This window comes from Oncorhynchus clarkii, chromosome 1 (genome assembly GCF_045791955.1).
Source record: "Oncorhynchus clarkii lewisi isolate Uvic-CL-2024 chromosome 1, UVic_Ocla_1.0, whole genome shotgun sequence".
NCBI lineage: Eukaryota > Metazoa > Chordata > Actinopteri > Salmoniformes > Salmonidae > Oncorhynchus > Oncorhynchus clarkii.
In genome coordinates, this window is record NC_092147.1 from 64338155 (window position 1) to 64353609 (window position 15455).

The window sequence follows — 15455 nt, forward strand, 5'->3', positions numbered from 1 at the left end:
TTACAGGCGCTCAGAACACCATGACGTGCGCAAGGAGTCAGGTGCAAACGGCGAGTGCGCTCGGTTGCATGGTCTTCACGATAACTCCAGTCGGTCAGATCTCTCTCAGAAGGATAATAACAAAAGAATGCTGATAATAGCGGCCAAACACTTTGACGACGTATTGACTCCTATATTGGACTTAGAGAGGGATAAAGCATGATGGTTGTATAAGGAACGGGTGCCTTTTGGCGCTGTATAAATCGCAGAAGGTGCCTTTTTCAGTACTTTACAAACACCTGTCAACAATTGGAAGATGAAGTTTGGGAAGAGCATCTGTATCCTTAATGTGGGTGGCACAAAATATGCGTTCCCTAAGGATGTGATAAAGGATTTCCCTCTGAGCAGAGTGAGCCGTTTGCACAAATGCGCATCGGAGAAAGAAGTACTGGAAGTGTGTGACGACTACGATCGGGAACGGAATGAGTTTTTCTTCGATAGGCACTCGGAGGCTTTTTGTTTCATCATGCTGTACGTGAAGTACGGGAAGCTACGGTTCGTCCCGCAGATGTGCGAGCTATCATTCTATAACGAAATGATTTACTGGGGGCTGGAGAGCTCACACTTGGAGTTTTGCTGCCAGCGGAGACTGGACAATAAGATGTCCGACTCGTACATTCATTTCTCCGAGGAGGAAGTCAAACTCGAGGAAGAGTTGAAGGGCGAGAATTTGATGACTCGCGTGGTCACTGAGAGAGAGGAGTCCAAGTGGCTGGAGAGAATGAGAAGTACTTTTGAGGAGCCGACTTCATCAGTCGCAGCACAAATCCTGGCCTCAGTGTCCGTTATATTTGTTTTAGTGTCCATGGTGATGCTTTGTGTGAGTACTTTGCCAGATTGGAAAACCGCTGAGAACAACAGCGTGGAGGAACACCAATACAATCCAGACTCTTTAGAGCATCCATCCGGGTATCTATGTTCTATCTTTTATTAAATATTTCCAGATTTCTCCGTTATTTGATTGCCTGCGATGTTGATACATTACATAGGATCAATAATCCACTTGTCAATGGACTTGTAACTTGTAAGGACCACAAGACTGCACAACGTTTTATTTCAGCTGCTGTGACATAGGCCTACCAGCACTAATTTAGAATGTATATTGTTGTATTCTGCATATAATACAGTGGAGGCTGGTGGGATGAGCTATAGGAGGACGGGCTCATTGTAATGGCTGGAATGGATCGATGTTAAGGGTTAAGTGAAGGCACTCATTCTGAATGGTTAAGGTGCGGGTTAAGGTTTGGCAATGGAGTTAAAACATTACATTAAGTTTTAGCATTAAAATAAGTTAAACACATTAAACATCACACCTTAAAGATGCACTATTCAGAATTCCTGGTTGCTAAAATTTGAATAGTTCGCCTAATTCCAGTTTGTGACAAAACAAGCAATTATAGTTTAGAGAATCATTGTACCATCTAAACCGCTGCAAAATATATTTTCCATTACCAAAAATATTGTATTTTCAGCTGTTTGAAGCTGGTGTACTAAACCGAAAGTAAAAGATGCAAAAACGAAACTTAAGGATGGGAAGCATAGAAATAGCGTACATAGAACAGATCTGATCTCCCAAAAAGATAAATATTGCAGCTTTAAGTTTAGCATTCATTCTGAATGGTTAAGGTTTGGGATAGTGTTAAAACATTTCGTTTAGGCACTCATTCCAAATGGATAAGCTAAGGGTTAAGGTTTGGGTTAACACCAAACATTTCAAACCTGTGTCCATGGTTGGGGTTGAACACGCAACCTTCTGATCCAGAGTCATGGGATTACACCCATCCACAATGCTGTATGGCGAGTTTTGAAGGCATTTCCCGATGTCCTCAGGACATGGATAGATGTCCAATTTCAACATCAATCTGGAAGAAAATAGGTGTGTAAACTGTTATTGCCTGTCTTGGTGAAAACAAGTAGCACTCTCTATAGGCCTACTTTCAATGCATTTTCCTGCAAACGGTGGGTTTTCCCTCAACTACACCACTGGGTCTACTATTTAGTAGTCCCCGACAGTGCCATTTCTAAGCAACATAAATGGCACCTAGGGCGGCCCCAACCAAATGTTAGGGAAAAAAGTGTATGTATATATTATATACTATTATTATTACTATTTTTAGAAGCCAGTCTCAACTTACTGTTGGTTAGGATAGTAGAATCCTGTGCCTTTTTCAGAATTTGGTAGTGCATCAGCAGCTGTCCTTTTGTTATGTAATTCACTGACAGTCACTCAATTAGCCCATGTCAGCTTATATTTTATAGATAGCTGGCTAGACCAATTTACCTAGCAATCTAAACCTTGTAGTAATCGTGGCCGAATTACTGATGTAGCCAGGGGCCCTAACCACCAGGGAGTACTTATTGATTTTGTTAGTTATTCTCACTCAGATAGAGTATCATATGAACATGGAATAAGTCATGGCAAACTGTGTAGAATTACAGGAAATTAGCTTTAAAATGGCTAAATCTTCTCATGGTCTTATTATATAACTATTTTTATTTTATTTTATTATTTCACCTTGCTGCAGGAAATGAGCATTAAAACTGCTACATGTAATCTTCATACCATGGCAAAGTGTGTAGAGCTGCACATTTTCTCTCCACCACCAAGAGGGGGGCTACTAAAATGTTTTGGCCATGAGGTGGGGGGGGGGGGGGCAACCAAATCTCGCTTAGGGCCCCCAAAATGCTGGAAACGGCCCTGGTCCCCGACCACATGGTCTCCTGGCAACAGATTGTAAGAATCCCTGTGGGGAAGGGGGCAGAGGAGGAGCTGAATGTTTATTAAAGTTAAATGTCAAGGGAGCTTCTGGTCTGATCCTACCAAGTGAACAACACATTTCATGTGCCAAAGTCTCCATTTTGTATGTTGGCCAATTGTCATTACAATATGACATATTATACTATATGGACACTTAAAGGTGTTCAATCTAAATGTTCATTGCCAGAAGCACCACTGTCCCTTGCACTATTGTCGTTTTTGTCATGCATTTTAATCTTTCAGCACTACGTCGTCATAGTCTTTAACACAAGAGAGGCTGAGGAACTTAACAAGTTGGAGCGTTGCCTCTCTTGTTACAGACAACACATGTTTACAGTGATACATTTAGATTAAGGCAGTAAATGTAAATGAGTTGTGACTGTCTCGGCTCCCTTTTTGGATGAGCGCGTATGTATCGGTAACTGTCCAAGTTGATGATTATAGTGGCATCTGACAGTACCTCTTCAAGGCACTGATTTAAGTGGTAGACTACTATAATACTCAGGACCTGTCTACAGTGCTGATTTTTAATGGTAGACTACTATAATACTCAGGACCTGTCTACAGTGCTGATATTTAGTGGTAGCCTGCAGTATCTGTCCAATGTGATGATTTCAGGTAGAGTACGCCTACCTTTTATCAAAGGAGACTGTCAAGGAGACAGGTACAAATAATTATGTATTGCTGTTTCTTGGTGTAATACACTCAGTTTCATGTCTACTTTTTTTAAAGACTCATGTTTACTTTTGATGTTTTGAAGGAGATCAGAACATGAATCAATCTAATTTAGCCATGTATCAATACATACAGTGCCTTGCGAAAATATTCGGCCCCCTTGAACTTTGCGACCTTTTGCCACATTTCAGGCTTCAAACATAAAGATATAAAACGGTATTTTTTGTGAAGAATCAACAACAAGTGGGACACAATCATGAAGTGGAACGACATTTATTGGATATTTCAAACTTTTTTAACAAATCAAAAACTGAAAAATTGGATGTGCAAAATTATTCAGCCCCTTTACTTTCAGTGCAGCAAACTCTCTCCAGAAGTTCAGTGAGGATCTCTGAATGATCCAATGTTGACCTAAATGACTAATGATGATAAATACAATCCACCTGTGTGTAATCAAGTCTCCGTATAAATGCACCTGCACTGTGATAGTCTCAGAGGTCCGTTAAAAGCGCAGAGAGCATCATGAAGAACAAGGAACACACCAGGCAGGTCCGAGATACTGTTGTGAAGAAGTTTAAAGCCGGATTTGGATACAAAAAGATGTCCCAAGCTTTAAACATCCCAAGGAGCACTGTGCAAGCGATAATATTGAAATGGAAGGAGTATCAGACCACTGCAAATCTACCAAGACCTGGCCGTCCCTCTAAACTTTCAGCTCATACAAGGAGAAGACTGATCAGAGATGCAGCCAAGAGGCCCATGATCACTCTGGATGAACTGCAGAGATCTACAGCTGAGGTGGGAGACTCTGTCCATAGGACAACAATCAGTCGTATATTGCACAAATCTGGCCTTTATGGAAGAGTGGCAAGAAGAAAGCCATTTCTTAAAGATATCCATAAAAAGTGTTGTTTAAAGTTTGCCACAAGCCACCTGGGAGACACACCAAACATGTGGAAGAAGGTGCTCTGGTCAGATGAAAACAAAATTGAACTTTTTGGCAACAATGCAAAACGTTATGTTTGGCGTAAAAGCAACACAGCTCATCACCCTGAACACCATCCCCACTGTCAAACATGGTGGTGGCAGCATCATGGTTTGGGCCTGCTTTTCTTCAGCAGGGACAGGGAAGATGGTTAAAATTGATGGGAAGATGGGTGGAGCCAAATACAGGACCATTCTGGAAGAAAACCTGATGGAGTCTGCAAAAGACCTGAGACTGGGACTGATTTGATTTGTCTTCCAACAAGACAATGATCCAAAACATAAAGCAAAATTTACAATGGAATGGTTCAAAAATAAACATATCCAGGTGTTAGAATGGCCAAGTCAAAGTCCAGACCTGAATCCAATCGAGAATCCGTGGAAAGAACTGAAAACTGCTGTTCACAAATGCTCTCCATCCAACCTCACTGAGCTCGAGCTGTTTTGCAAGGAGGAATGGGAAAAAATGTCAGTCTCTCGATGTGCAAAACTGATAGAGACATACCCCAAGCGACTTACAGCTGTAATCACAGCAAAAGTTGGCGCTACAAAGTATTAACTTAAGGGGGCTGAATAATTTTGCACGCCCAATTTTTCAGTTTTTGATTTGTTAAAAAAGTTTGAAATATCCAATAAATGTCGTTCCACTTCATGATTGTGTCCCACTTGTTGTTGATTCTTCACAAAAAAATACAGTTTTATATCTTTATGTTTGAAGCCTGAAATGTGGCAAAAGGTTGCAAAGTTCAATGGGGCCGAATACTTTCGCAAGGCACTGTATAACTGTGTCAGCCAATACTTCTGTCCATTTGTCTACAGAGCTGTTTGTCATCCCTTTCTTGTCTGCTCTCACTCTGCTCTTTAACCTGTGTGTCTGTCTTGTATCCATGACTGCCACGCGGACCGCTCTCAAGGTATTGGTACCTGAAAGGCACCCAACACTATCTGTGTGTGTGTGTGTGTGTGTGTGTGTGTGTGTGTGTGTGTGTGTGTGTAAGTGTAATTGTAGGCAATGCAGGTAGGTATTGTTCTAAGCCAGTGGTGGGAGGTTATGGTTGTATCTGATTTGTTTCCCTTTTCAATGGGCAAATGTTTTTAAGTGAGCATGATGTCACAAATGCCGGTTGTCCCAAGGTAATACAGTAAAGGGTACTCACATTCTACTCAAGCAACTTAGGATGCACTAAATTAAAATTACTTTTTGGGGGGGTTGTATCATTTGATTCACACAACATGCCTACCACTTTCAAGATACAACATATTTTTTATTGTGAAACAAAACAAGAAATAAGACAAGAAAATCAGAACTTGAGCATGCATAACTATTCACCCCCCCCCCCCCCCCCCAATTCTGTTGGGGTATGTCTCTATAAGCTTGGCACATCTAGCCACTGGGATGTTTGCCCATTCATCAAGGCAACACTGTTCCAGCTCCTTCAAGTTGAATGGGTTCTGCTGGTGTACAGCAATCTGTAAGTCATACCACAGATTCTTAATTGGATTGAGGTCTGGGCTTTGACTAGGCCATTCCAAGACATTTACAGTGGGGTAAAAAAGTATTTAGTCAGCCACCAATTGTGCAAGTTCTCCCACTTAAAAAGATGAGAGAGGCATGTAATTTTCTTCATAGGTACACTTCAACTATGACAGCCAAAAGAAGAAAAAAAAATCCCCAATATCACATTGTAGGATTTTTAATGAATTTATTTGCAAATTATGGTGGAAAATAAGTATTTGGTCACTTACAAACAAGCAAGATTTCTGGCTCTCACAGACCTGTAACTTCTTCTTTAAGATGCTCCTCTGTCCTCCACTTGTTGCCTGTATTAATGGCACTTGTTTGAACTTCTTATCAGTATAAAAGACACCTGTCCACAACTTCAAACAGTAACACTCCAAACTCCACTATGGCCAAGACCAAAGAGCTGTCAAAGGACACCAGAAACAAAATTGTAGACCTGCACCAGGCTGGGAAGACTGAATCTGCAATAGGTAAGCAGCTTGGTTTGAAGAAATCAACTGTGGGAGCAATTATTAGGAAATGGAAGACATACAAGACCACTGATAATCTCCCTCGATCTGGGGCTCCACGCAAGATCTCACCCCGTGGGGTCAAAATGATCACAAGGACAGTGAGCAAAAATCCCAGAACCACACGGGGGGACCTAGTGAATGACCTGCAGAGAGCTGGGACCAAAGTAACAAAGCCTACCATCAGTAACACACTACGCCGCCAGGGACTCAAATCCTGCAGTGCCAGACGTGTCCCCCTGCTTAAGCCAGTACATGTCCAGGCCCGTCTGAAGTTTGCTAGAGAGCATTTGGATGATCCAGAAGAATATTGGGAGAATGTCATATGGTCAGATGAAACCAAAATATAACTTTTTGGTAAAAACTCAACTCGTCGTGTTTGGAGGACAAAGAATGCTGAGTTGCATCCAAAGAACACCATACCTACTGTGAAGCATGGGGGTGGAAACATCATGCTTTGGGGCTGTTTTTCTGCAAAGGGACCAGGACGACTGATCCGTGTAAAGGAAAGAATGAATGGGGCCATGTATCGTGAGATTTTGAGTGAAAACCTCCTTCCATCAGCAAGGGCATTGAAGATGAAACGTGGCTGGGTCTTTCAGCATGACAATGATACCAAACACACCGCACGGGCAACGAAGGAGTGGCTTCGTAAGAAGCATTTCAAGGTCCTGGAGTGGCCTAGCCAGTCTCCAGATCTCAACCCCATAGAAAATCTTTGGAGGGAGTTGAAAGTCCGTCTTGCCCAGCAACAGCCCCAAAATATCACTGCTCTAGAGGAGATCTGCATGGAGCAATGGGCCAAAATACCAGCAACAGTGTGTGAAAACCTTGTGAAGACTTACAGAAAACGTTTGACCTCTGTCATTGCCAACAAAGGGTATATAACAAAGTATTGAGATAAACTTTTGTTATTGACCAAATACTTATTTTCCACCAAAGTGTGCAAATAAATTCATTAAAAATCCTACAATGTGATATTCTGGATTTTTTTTCTTCGTTTTGTCTGTCATAGTTGAAGTGTACCTATGATGAAAATGACAGGCCTCTCTTATCTTTTTAAGTGGGAGAACTTGCACAATTGGTGGCTGACTAAATACTTTTTTGCCCCACTGTAAATGTTTCCCCTTAAACCACTCAAGTGTTGTTTTAGCAGTATGCTTAGGGTCATTGTCCTGCTGGAAGGTGAACCTCCGTCCCAGTCTCAAATCTCTGGAAGACTGAAACAGGTTTCCCTCAAGAATTTCCCTGGATTTAGCGGCATTCATCATTCCTTGAATTCTGACCAGTTTCCCAGTCCCTGCCAATGAAATACATCCCCACAGCTGATGCTGCCACCACCATGCTTCACTGTGGAGATGGTATTCTCGGGGTGATGAGAGGTGTTGGGTTTGCACCAGACATAGTGTTTTCCTTGATGGCCAAAAAGCTCAATTTTAGTCTCATCTGACTAGAGTACCTTCTTCCATATTTTTGGGGAGTCTCCCACATGCCTTTTGGCGAACACCAAACGTGTTTGCTTATTTTTCTTTAAGCAATGGCTTTTTTTCTGGCCACTTCCGTAAAGCCCAGCTCTGTGGAGTGTACGGATTAAAGAGGTCCTATGGATAGATACTCCAATCTCCGCTCTGGAGCTTTGCAGTTCCTTCAGAGTTATCTTTTGATATCTTTGTTGCCTCTCTTGTTGCCTCTCTGGGCCCTCCTTGTATGGTCTGTGTGTTTTGGTGGGCGGCCCTCTCTTGGCAGGTTGTTCTGGTGCCATATTCTTTCCATTTTTTAAATAATGGATTTAATGGTGCTCTGTGGGATGTTCAAAGTTTCTGATCTTTAAAAAAAAATCCAACTCTGATCTGTACTTCTCCACAACTTGGTGAGAGTTCCTTGGTCTTCATGGTGCCACTTGCTTGGTGGTGTTGCAGACTCTGGGTCCTTTCAGAACAGGTGTAAAAATACTGAGATCATGTGACAGATCATGTGACACTTAGATTGCACACAGGTGGACTTTAGAAGTCACATAATTAGTTAAATAAAGGTAATTGGTTGCACCAGATCTTATTTAGGGGCTTGATAGCAAAGGGGGTGAATACATATGCACGCACCACTTTTTTTTTTAAACAAGTTATTTTTTTCATTTCACTTCACCGATTTGGACTATTTTGTGTATGTCCATTACATGAAATCCAAATAAAAATCCATTTAAATGACAGGTTAATGCAACAAAATAGGAAAAACACCAAGGGGAATGAATACTTTAGCAAGGCACTGTATATCAGCATTTGACAACTGCATATTTTGATGGACTAGACTGGAACTGGCTTTTGACTAGCTGACTGCAATCCCTCATTACAGCCCTACCTCTACTCTGGTCATTTGTGGCAGTCTGTCCTCACACGCTCTACACCTAATAGGCATACTCAGGGCTCAGTCTCAACCAAGTCTAACTTGCCTTTAATCCATGCTATAATTAAGGTGGAAAAGAAGCCTCTAAAATCCCTTATCAGTATGCCTCTACCATATTCTTGCCTGGAGTATTCTGTACACACTGAGCTGCAATACATTTGTCTATAATGTCCAGGCCCTGGAATGGCCTCATAATCAAATGAAAGTCAAAAATGTGCATGCTACTTTGATTTGACATTTGCTGCTGTTATATGTTGTCAAATGAGTTTACTTGAGAACATTGTAAATTATCATTGTCAGTCTGAGGGTTGTTTCTCACTATGTGGCTTAGTTAATAAGGTAAAGTATGGCAGCAAAAATATAATACCGTAAATTACAACCTCACTTAAAAATGCAGAATATCTTCTGCAGGTTCTGGCATAAAGAAATTCAGGTGGTCAGGTTGGTAAATTACAACAGGATTACGATGTCAACATGACCAGCATTACGATGTGAAAATGTTAGAATATCAAGAATCAATTTATTGCATCAAAATGTAAGAGCGTCCATAAGTCATATCTCACTGGGCACAGACGTCAGTTCAACGTCTAGTTTTGATTTACATTTGGCTGAGTTGTCAACCATTGTCAATTCAATGTGAAATCAACAAAGAAAATGGCACCATGTCATTGGACTTAGGTTAAAATTTGGGTGAAAAAAAGACAAAATGCCCTTTTGTTAAATACTTCAATCCAATCAGTTTTCCACGTTGATTCAATGTCATCACATGATTTGTTTTTGGTTGAAATTACATGGAAACAATGTTGATTCAACCAGAAAAAAGGCTTAATAAAGGCTTTCCCTGTGGACCAGTGTTTCCCAACTCCTGTCCTTGGATACCCCCAACAGAACACATTTTTGTTAAAGCCCCAGACAAGCACACCTGTTTCAACTTGTCAACTAATCATCAAGCCCTCGATGAGTTGAATCAGGTGAGTTTGTCTGGGGCTACAACAAAAATGTGTGCTGTTGGGGGTATCCAAGGACAGGAGTTGGGAAACACTGCTGTAGGCTAACCCTTTTTTTGTTTCAAAACACTTTCACCCAACGAATAGGCCCTAACCCTCAAGAAACCATTTAAGAGCCCTTCAGTGAAAAGGTTCTACCAGAAACCAAAATGGATTCTACGTAGCAACTTTTTTTTGTAAGAGTGTAATGTCTGCAGTCCATTGCTTGTAGATATACAGTAGTGTGTAGACCTATAGTGGAATTTCCAGCTCTCATGCTCGCGGTAACTCTGCCTGGTTCTCCCTCCCACAGGATCATCGAGGCTGTGTGTATCGGCTGGTTCACCGCTGAGTGCATTGTGCGCTTCATCGTGTCGCGGGACAAGTGTGAGTTTGTCAAACGGCCCCTCAATATCATCGACCTACTGGCCATTACACCCTACTACATCTCCATCTCCATGACGATGCTGACAGGGGAGAACTCCCAGCTTCAGCGGGCGGGCGTCACCCTGCGTGTTCTGCGCATGATGCGCATCTTCTGGGTGATCAAGCTGGCCCGACACTTCCTGGGCCTGCAGACTCTGGGGCTAACGCTGAGTCGCTGCTACCGGGAAATGGTGATGCTGCTGCTGTTTATCTGCGTGCCTATGGCCATCTTCAGTGCTCTAGCCCAGCTGCTGGAGCATGGCCTGGACCTGGAGTCGCCGAATGAGGACTACGCCAGCATTCCAGCCGCCTGTTGGTGGGTTATTATCTCCATGACCACTGTGGGCTATGGAGACATGTACCCCATCACTGTGCCTGGGCGAGTGCTGGGTGGCCTGTGCGTGGTGAGCGGCATCGTGCTCCTGGCACTGCCCATCACCTTCATCTACCACAGCTTCGTGCAGTGCTACCATGAGCTCAAGTTCCGCTCGGCCCGCTGCACACGGAGCCTGTCCGCAGAGTTTCTCGACTGAGGGATCCCTGATGTGGCTACTCCCCCTGACAACTCTTCAGAGACCTCCATCCACCCTGGAAGTGTGCATCGATCGGAAACATGACCTCTCTCATTGGTCTCACACTTTATTTGACGCATTTTTGTTGATTTATCCCTCGTCTTGGAACATCAGTATGAGGGGTTATGTGTTTTGAGGTTTGCATATGGCACAGCCTTCTTCAATAGTCAATTCCAAATAGGAAGTAACGGAACCCGATGGGGACAAGGACTGTTTCCACGGCTGCCATGGTGACAGTGGTGTTCGGGGCAGATGTCCCTGACAGGATGTCAGCGTTGGAGGGCAGCTGGATTGTGTCAGACCAGACAGAGGCCTTCATATTACTGTGGATTATACAGAATTTAGCCAGTCTCACAGTACAACCTTCTTCTCACATGGCGACATGCCACAAAAGAGATTTGAGTTTTAATGCAATTTTCAATCCCACACTTCTGGCAATGTCACAGTGTGAGGATGGAAGGTAACATTTCTCTTCTCTTTCATCGATCATTTCTTTCTAGTGTTCCTGTGGCCAGTCAGTGAACAACAATGCATTACCAAGAAACCAAAGCGTATGAGTACAGTGAACACTGTTCCCTTTAATCTTTCACTTCAACGCTCACGCTTCCCCTTTTATTTTGCGTAGGCAAACCTGACAAATATAAAAACACAACACTTTGTGAATTTGAATGAGCCCATTTACAACTCAAACAAGGTCACATTCTAAACCTATTAGCCATTCCACCTGAAAAGCAAACCAATGCAAAGTGGTTTTGAAAGGTATTTTTTCGCAGAAACCAAGAGAGGGGGTGGGAGGGGTTGAACAAGAAAGAGTACAGTACCGTATGGGTCTGTCAGCTCAGCTGTGTAGGCAGGTCTTTAATGTGGAACACGGAGCCACAGAGCGAGAGTGTGTCATGGAGAAACTGGTGGTTCGGCTGACATCACACAGTGCAGTAAGGAGAGGGCATGTCTGCCTCAGCCTCGTGAGCGCTGCGGGTCTTCTGACTGGAGGAGTGGAACCATTTGTGGCTGGTGTCAAAACCTTGGTAGCCTCTTCCTGTCACAACAAAGGCACTCGGCACAACCACCACAGCCTTGGTAGGCACTCCTCTCAATGTTGTTGTCTGGCCCACCCGCTTCTCCTCGACACTCTTTCGACGCCATGTTTGGGTGGCTTGTGTGACGCATTCGGCCTCCTTTCCTGCCAGAGTGAATTTGGGTGTCTCTGAAAAGCTTTTATCATGCCTTCACTAATTTCTTTCGTGGGGAATTGGGAATGGGGTCATCGTGTGTTCTCTTCATATCAGCCGGCTTCAGGCTACACTACCTGTTATCACTAACAAGCACCATCTCTGTTTTTCCCAGATTGTGCATAGATGTGTTTGCTCTAGGACTGGGTTTTCGTGTTCGCTAACAGAATCTGTAAATGTAATATTGTAAAGGGTTTGCTCTCTGAAAAAAGCCCAATCTGTTCTTGACCTCATTTTATCTGAATTCTATTTTCAACCAAAGCAGTTTTATATCTTCCAGAAGCACTTTTTATAGTAGAAGCAGAAAATGAAAGTTCATCAAGGTAATGATTAATGTATATGAGTGTTATTGTCAGAGTGCTCTATTTGATGTGATAGATATTGACTGCCGGGACTCACAGTCTAATTGTACTAGTGATGCTGTTTCTTTTGACACAGATTTAGTTCCTTTGCTTTGTCCTCAGTGTTATAGTTTCCACTAGCTGCAGACAGCCCCATCTGCTCTCTCTGATCTACCCCCGCTTTCACTTGGCTGTTTTCCAAACCCAGTAGTCACAATGCTTTAACTGTGTGGAATGTTGATAGGATAAGATTGATTAAAACTGTTATTTCAGAACTTTGGGCATCAGGGTCTTGGAAGAAGAGAAGGCTTGACTAGACTTAGATTAGACCTAGATTTATATTAGCATGCAGGATGGTGTTGTTCAGAGGTATTGGAAGAATTGTATTGCAAGAGCCTGTCATCTAAGCATTCCTTCCTATTCTCACTACAACTTCCCTGGAGGAAAACCAATTTCATTAAAACTTCAACAACTTCCAACAGGGGGAGTTTGCAATTCCAACGGTCCTAATATCTCTATGCCGACGATGAACTCAAACCAACAGGTGCAATATCACACCAAAGAGCCTGAGAGTAAACAACTTGAGTATTCACTTTGAGAATGTGAGCAAACAATGAGTTTTGAACGAGAAGGGAGCTGGCAGCAATATGTCGCCTATCTCTGTAAGAGCCTCCTTACCAACAGAAATCATTTCCTATCACTTACTCTTGTCATCCTTCACACGACAAACAAGGTATATTATCTCTGCTCTGGTTTATAAACTCATAGAAAGTCACATTGCTCCACAGCAATTAGGACTTGTATATCTGACCAGCCTATTTTTCCTTGACATAAATCCACATCAATCAGATCTCCCTGGATTCTACTCCAATTTAGTGAAACATTTCCACCACATTCATCAGGGATTCTAACTGCTACAGGGGTAACTGAGACTCTTAACACCATTGATGGGACCACAAGCTGGAGATTCTCTAACCATATCCTGTCCCTCTTCTTCTTCTATCTTTCTGTCTGCCTGGCTCTTTTTTTTCTTTCCCCTCTCTCTCACATACTCACACACACACACACACACTCTCTCTCTCACACACACACACAAAGGTGAGCGTTTGGTGAGTGTTTTTTCTCTTGGAGAGCTCCATTTTAATAACATGGGTAAACAAGAGAGTGGATTTCACTTGTATTTTGCCAATCCAAACTGCACAAATGTATAATGAAAAGTCAGAAAGGTAATCATAAATGACATTATGAATAAATCAATTGACACACAAAAAGGGGATTATAAATCAGGCAATAAAAACTCATTTTGAGAAGATTAAACATTGTTCACTGGTTATGAAATCATCGTGTGACCTATTTAGTGTCTGTCTGACTGACACCATATCACTTCTGACATCGCTCTTCTCAATGAAATACTCAAATAGTCCATGCCCCACTCAGTGCAATCTTGATATTTGGACCAGGACAATATTATGTGAGTATCTCTGTTGTCATCAGAATATGTATTTTGACAAAGGACGGAAATTGAAAATTAACTGTTCTGGAAAGGTTACTGTTGTGGTGAGGATCAGGAATAAGGCAATTGGATGTTGGTTGGAACAAATGTTGTATTTCTAAAATCAGTTTTTCAGAATAAGTGCAGAATATTTTCACTGCTCTTAAACCCTTTAGGACAGATTTCTATGCTCACAGTGGATGTAGTTGGGGCAAAAGTGGGCCCACATTTGTTACAATGGAAAAAATTCAAGAGAAAAATACCTAATTATTATTTGAAAAGTTTGTACATTTTCTACAAGACTTAAAATATGACTTATACTCACATAAATAGAGGACCTGCTACTTCTGGATACTGTACTTTGTCACACCCGAACACCTTATGTGGGCATCTCTAGCTTATTGCTGCTTCAATAGAATGTACAAGTGCAACCGTGCATATATCTCTCGAAGAAATGGTTGTGTTTCTGCAAGCCATAGTTTTTCCCCCTTATTTTTTATGGAACCAGCTATTTTGTATAGAGCTTATGTTGTTTACAGATAGACTGGTTGTATTTAAATAAAGAAAATCTAAGTCTAATCTGCATGTCTGTCTGAGTACATTTAGGGCTTACATGACTGTACACATGCATTTATTTAACCAGGAAAAGTCCATTGAGAAGCAAGGGATACCTGGCCAAGAAGGCAGCAGCAATCAATACAACATTACAACAACAACAAAAATAATGCGTACGATACAATCAGCACAACAACAACACAATCCCGTCTACAGAAACACACAGTCTTGCATTGAGGAGCACTAATAAATCTAGGTGAAGCAATAGATGGTTTCCTGTTCCATGCCTCTGGTGCACATAGGAGAAGGCAGTCTTGCCTAACTTCGTAAAAGCCCTGGGGAATTTAAGCAGCAACCACCTAGTAGACCGCATCTGGTCTAGAGGTCGAGAGGGAGTTTACCCAGAATGGCTTTGTAAATGAACACGTACCAATGTAGCTGCCTGTGCATATAAAGCGGGGTCCAACCCACCATTTGGTACAACATGCAATTGTGGGTGAGTGACTTAGCAGCAATGGTGGGTGAGTGACTTAGCAGCAATGGTGGGTGAGTGACTTTGCATGTTTAAAGGAGCGGGACACTAACCCGGACGCTTATAAGAAATCCTGCTATGAATCATCAACCAGGCAAAGCGTCAATACAGGAGTAAGATTGACTCCTACTACACCGGCTCTGATGCTCATCAGATGTGGCAGGGCTTGCAAACTATCACAGATTACAAAGGGAAATCCAGCCGAGAGCTGCCCAGTGACTCGAGCCTACCAGATGAGCTAAATGCATTCTATGCTCGCTACGAGGCAAGCAACACTGAACCACTTGTCAGAGCACCAGGTGTTCTGTGTGACCACGCTCTTCGTAGCTGATGTGTAGCTGATGTGAGTAAGACCTTTAAACAGGTTAACATTCACAAAGCCACAGGTCCAGATGGACTACCAGGAAGCATACTCACAGTATACGCAAACCA

The 15455-nt window shown here is 42.4% G+C and overlaps 1 protein-coding gene across 1 annotated transcript; it reads left to right on the forward strand.

Moving 5' to 3' along the window:
* Positions 1-50: 50 nt before the first annotated feature.
* Positions 51-12754, forward strand: LOC139416855 (voltage-gated potassium channel regulatory subunit KCNG3-like). Its single transcript, XM_071165996.1, has 2 exons — positions 51-948; positions 10187-12754. Exons 1-2 carry the CDS (start codon positions 296-298, stop codon positions 10830-10832), a joined length of 1299 nt encoding a protein of 432 aa, XP_071022097.1. The 5' UTR covers positions 51-295; the 3' UTR covers positions 10833-12754.
* Positions 12755-15455: the final 2701 nt, after the last annotated feature.

Coding starts and splice junctions, on each gene's coding strand:
- LOC139416855 (XM_071165996.1), top strand. CDS start 296: ATGAAGTTTGGGAAGAGCATCTGTATCCTTAATGTGGGTGGCACAAAA. Junction 949..10,186: donor TCTTTAGAGCATCCATCCGG/GTATCTATGTTC, acceptor TCCCTCCCACAG/GATCATCGAGGCTGTGTGTA.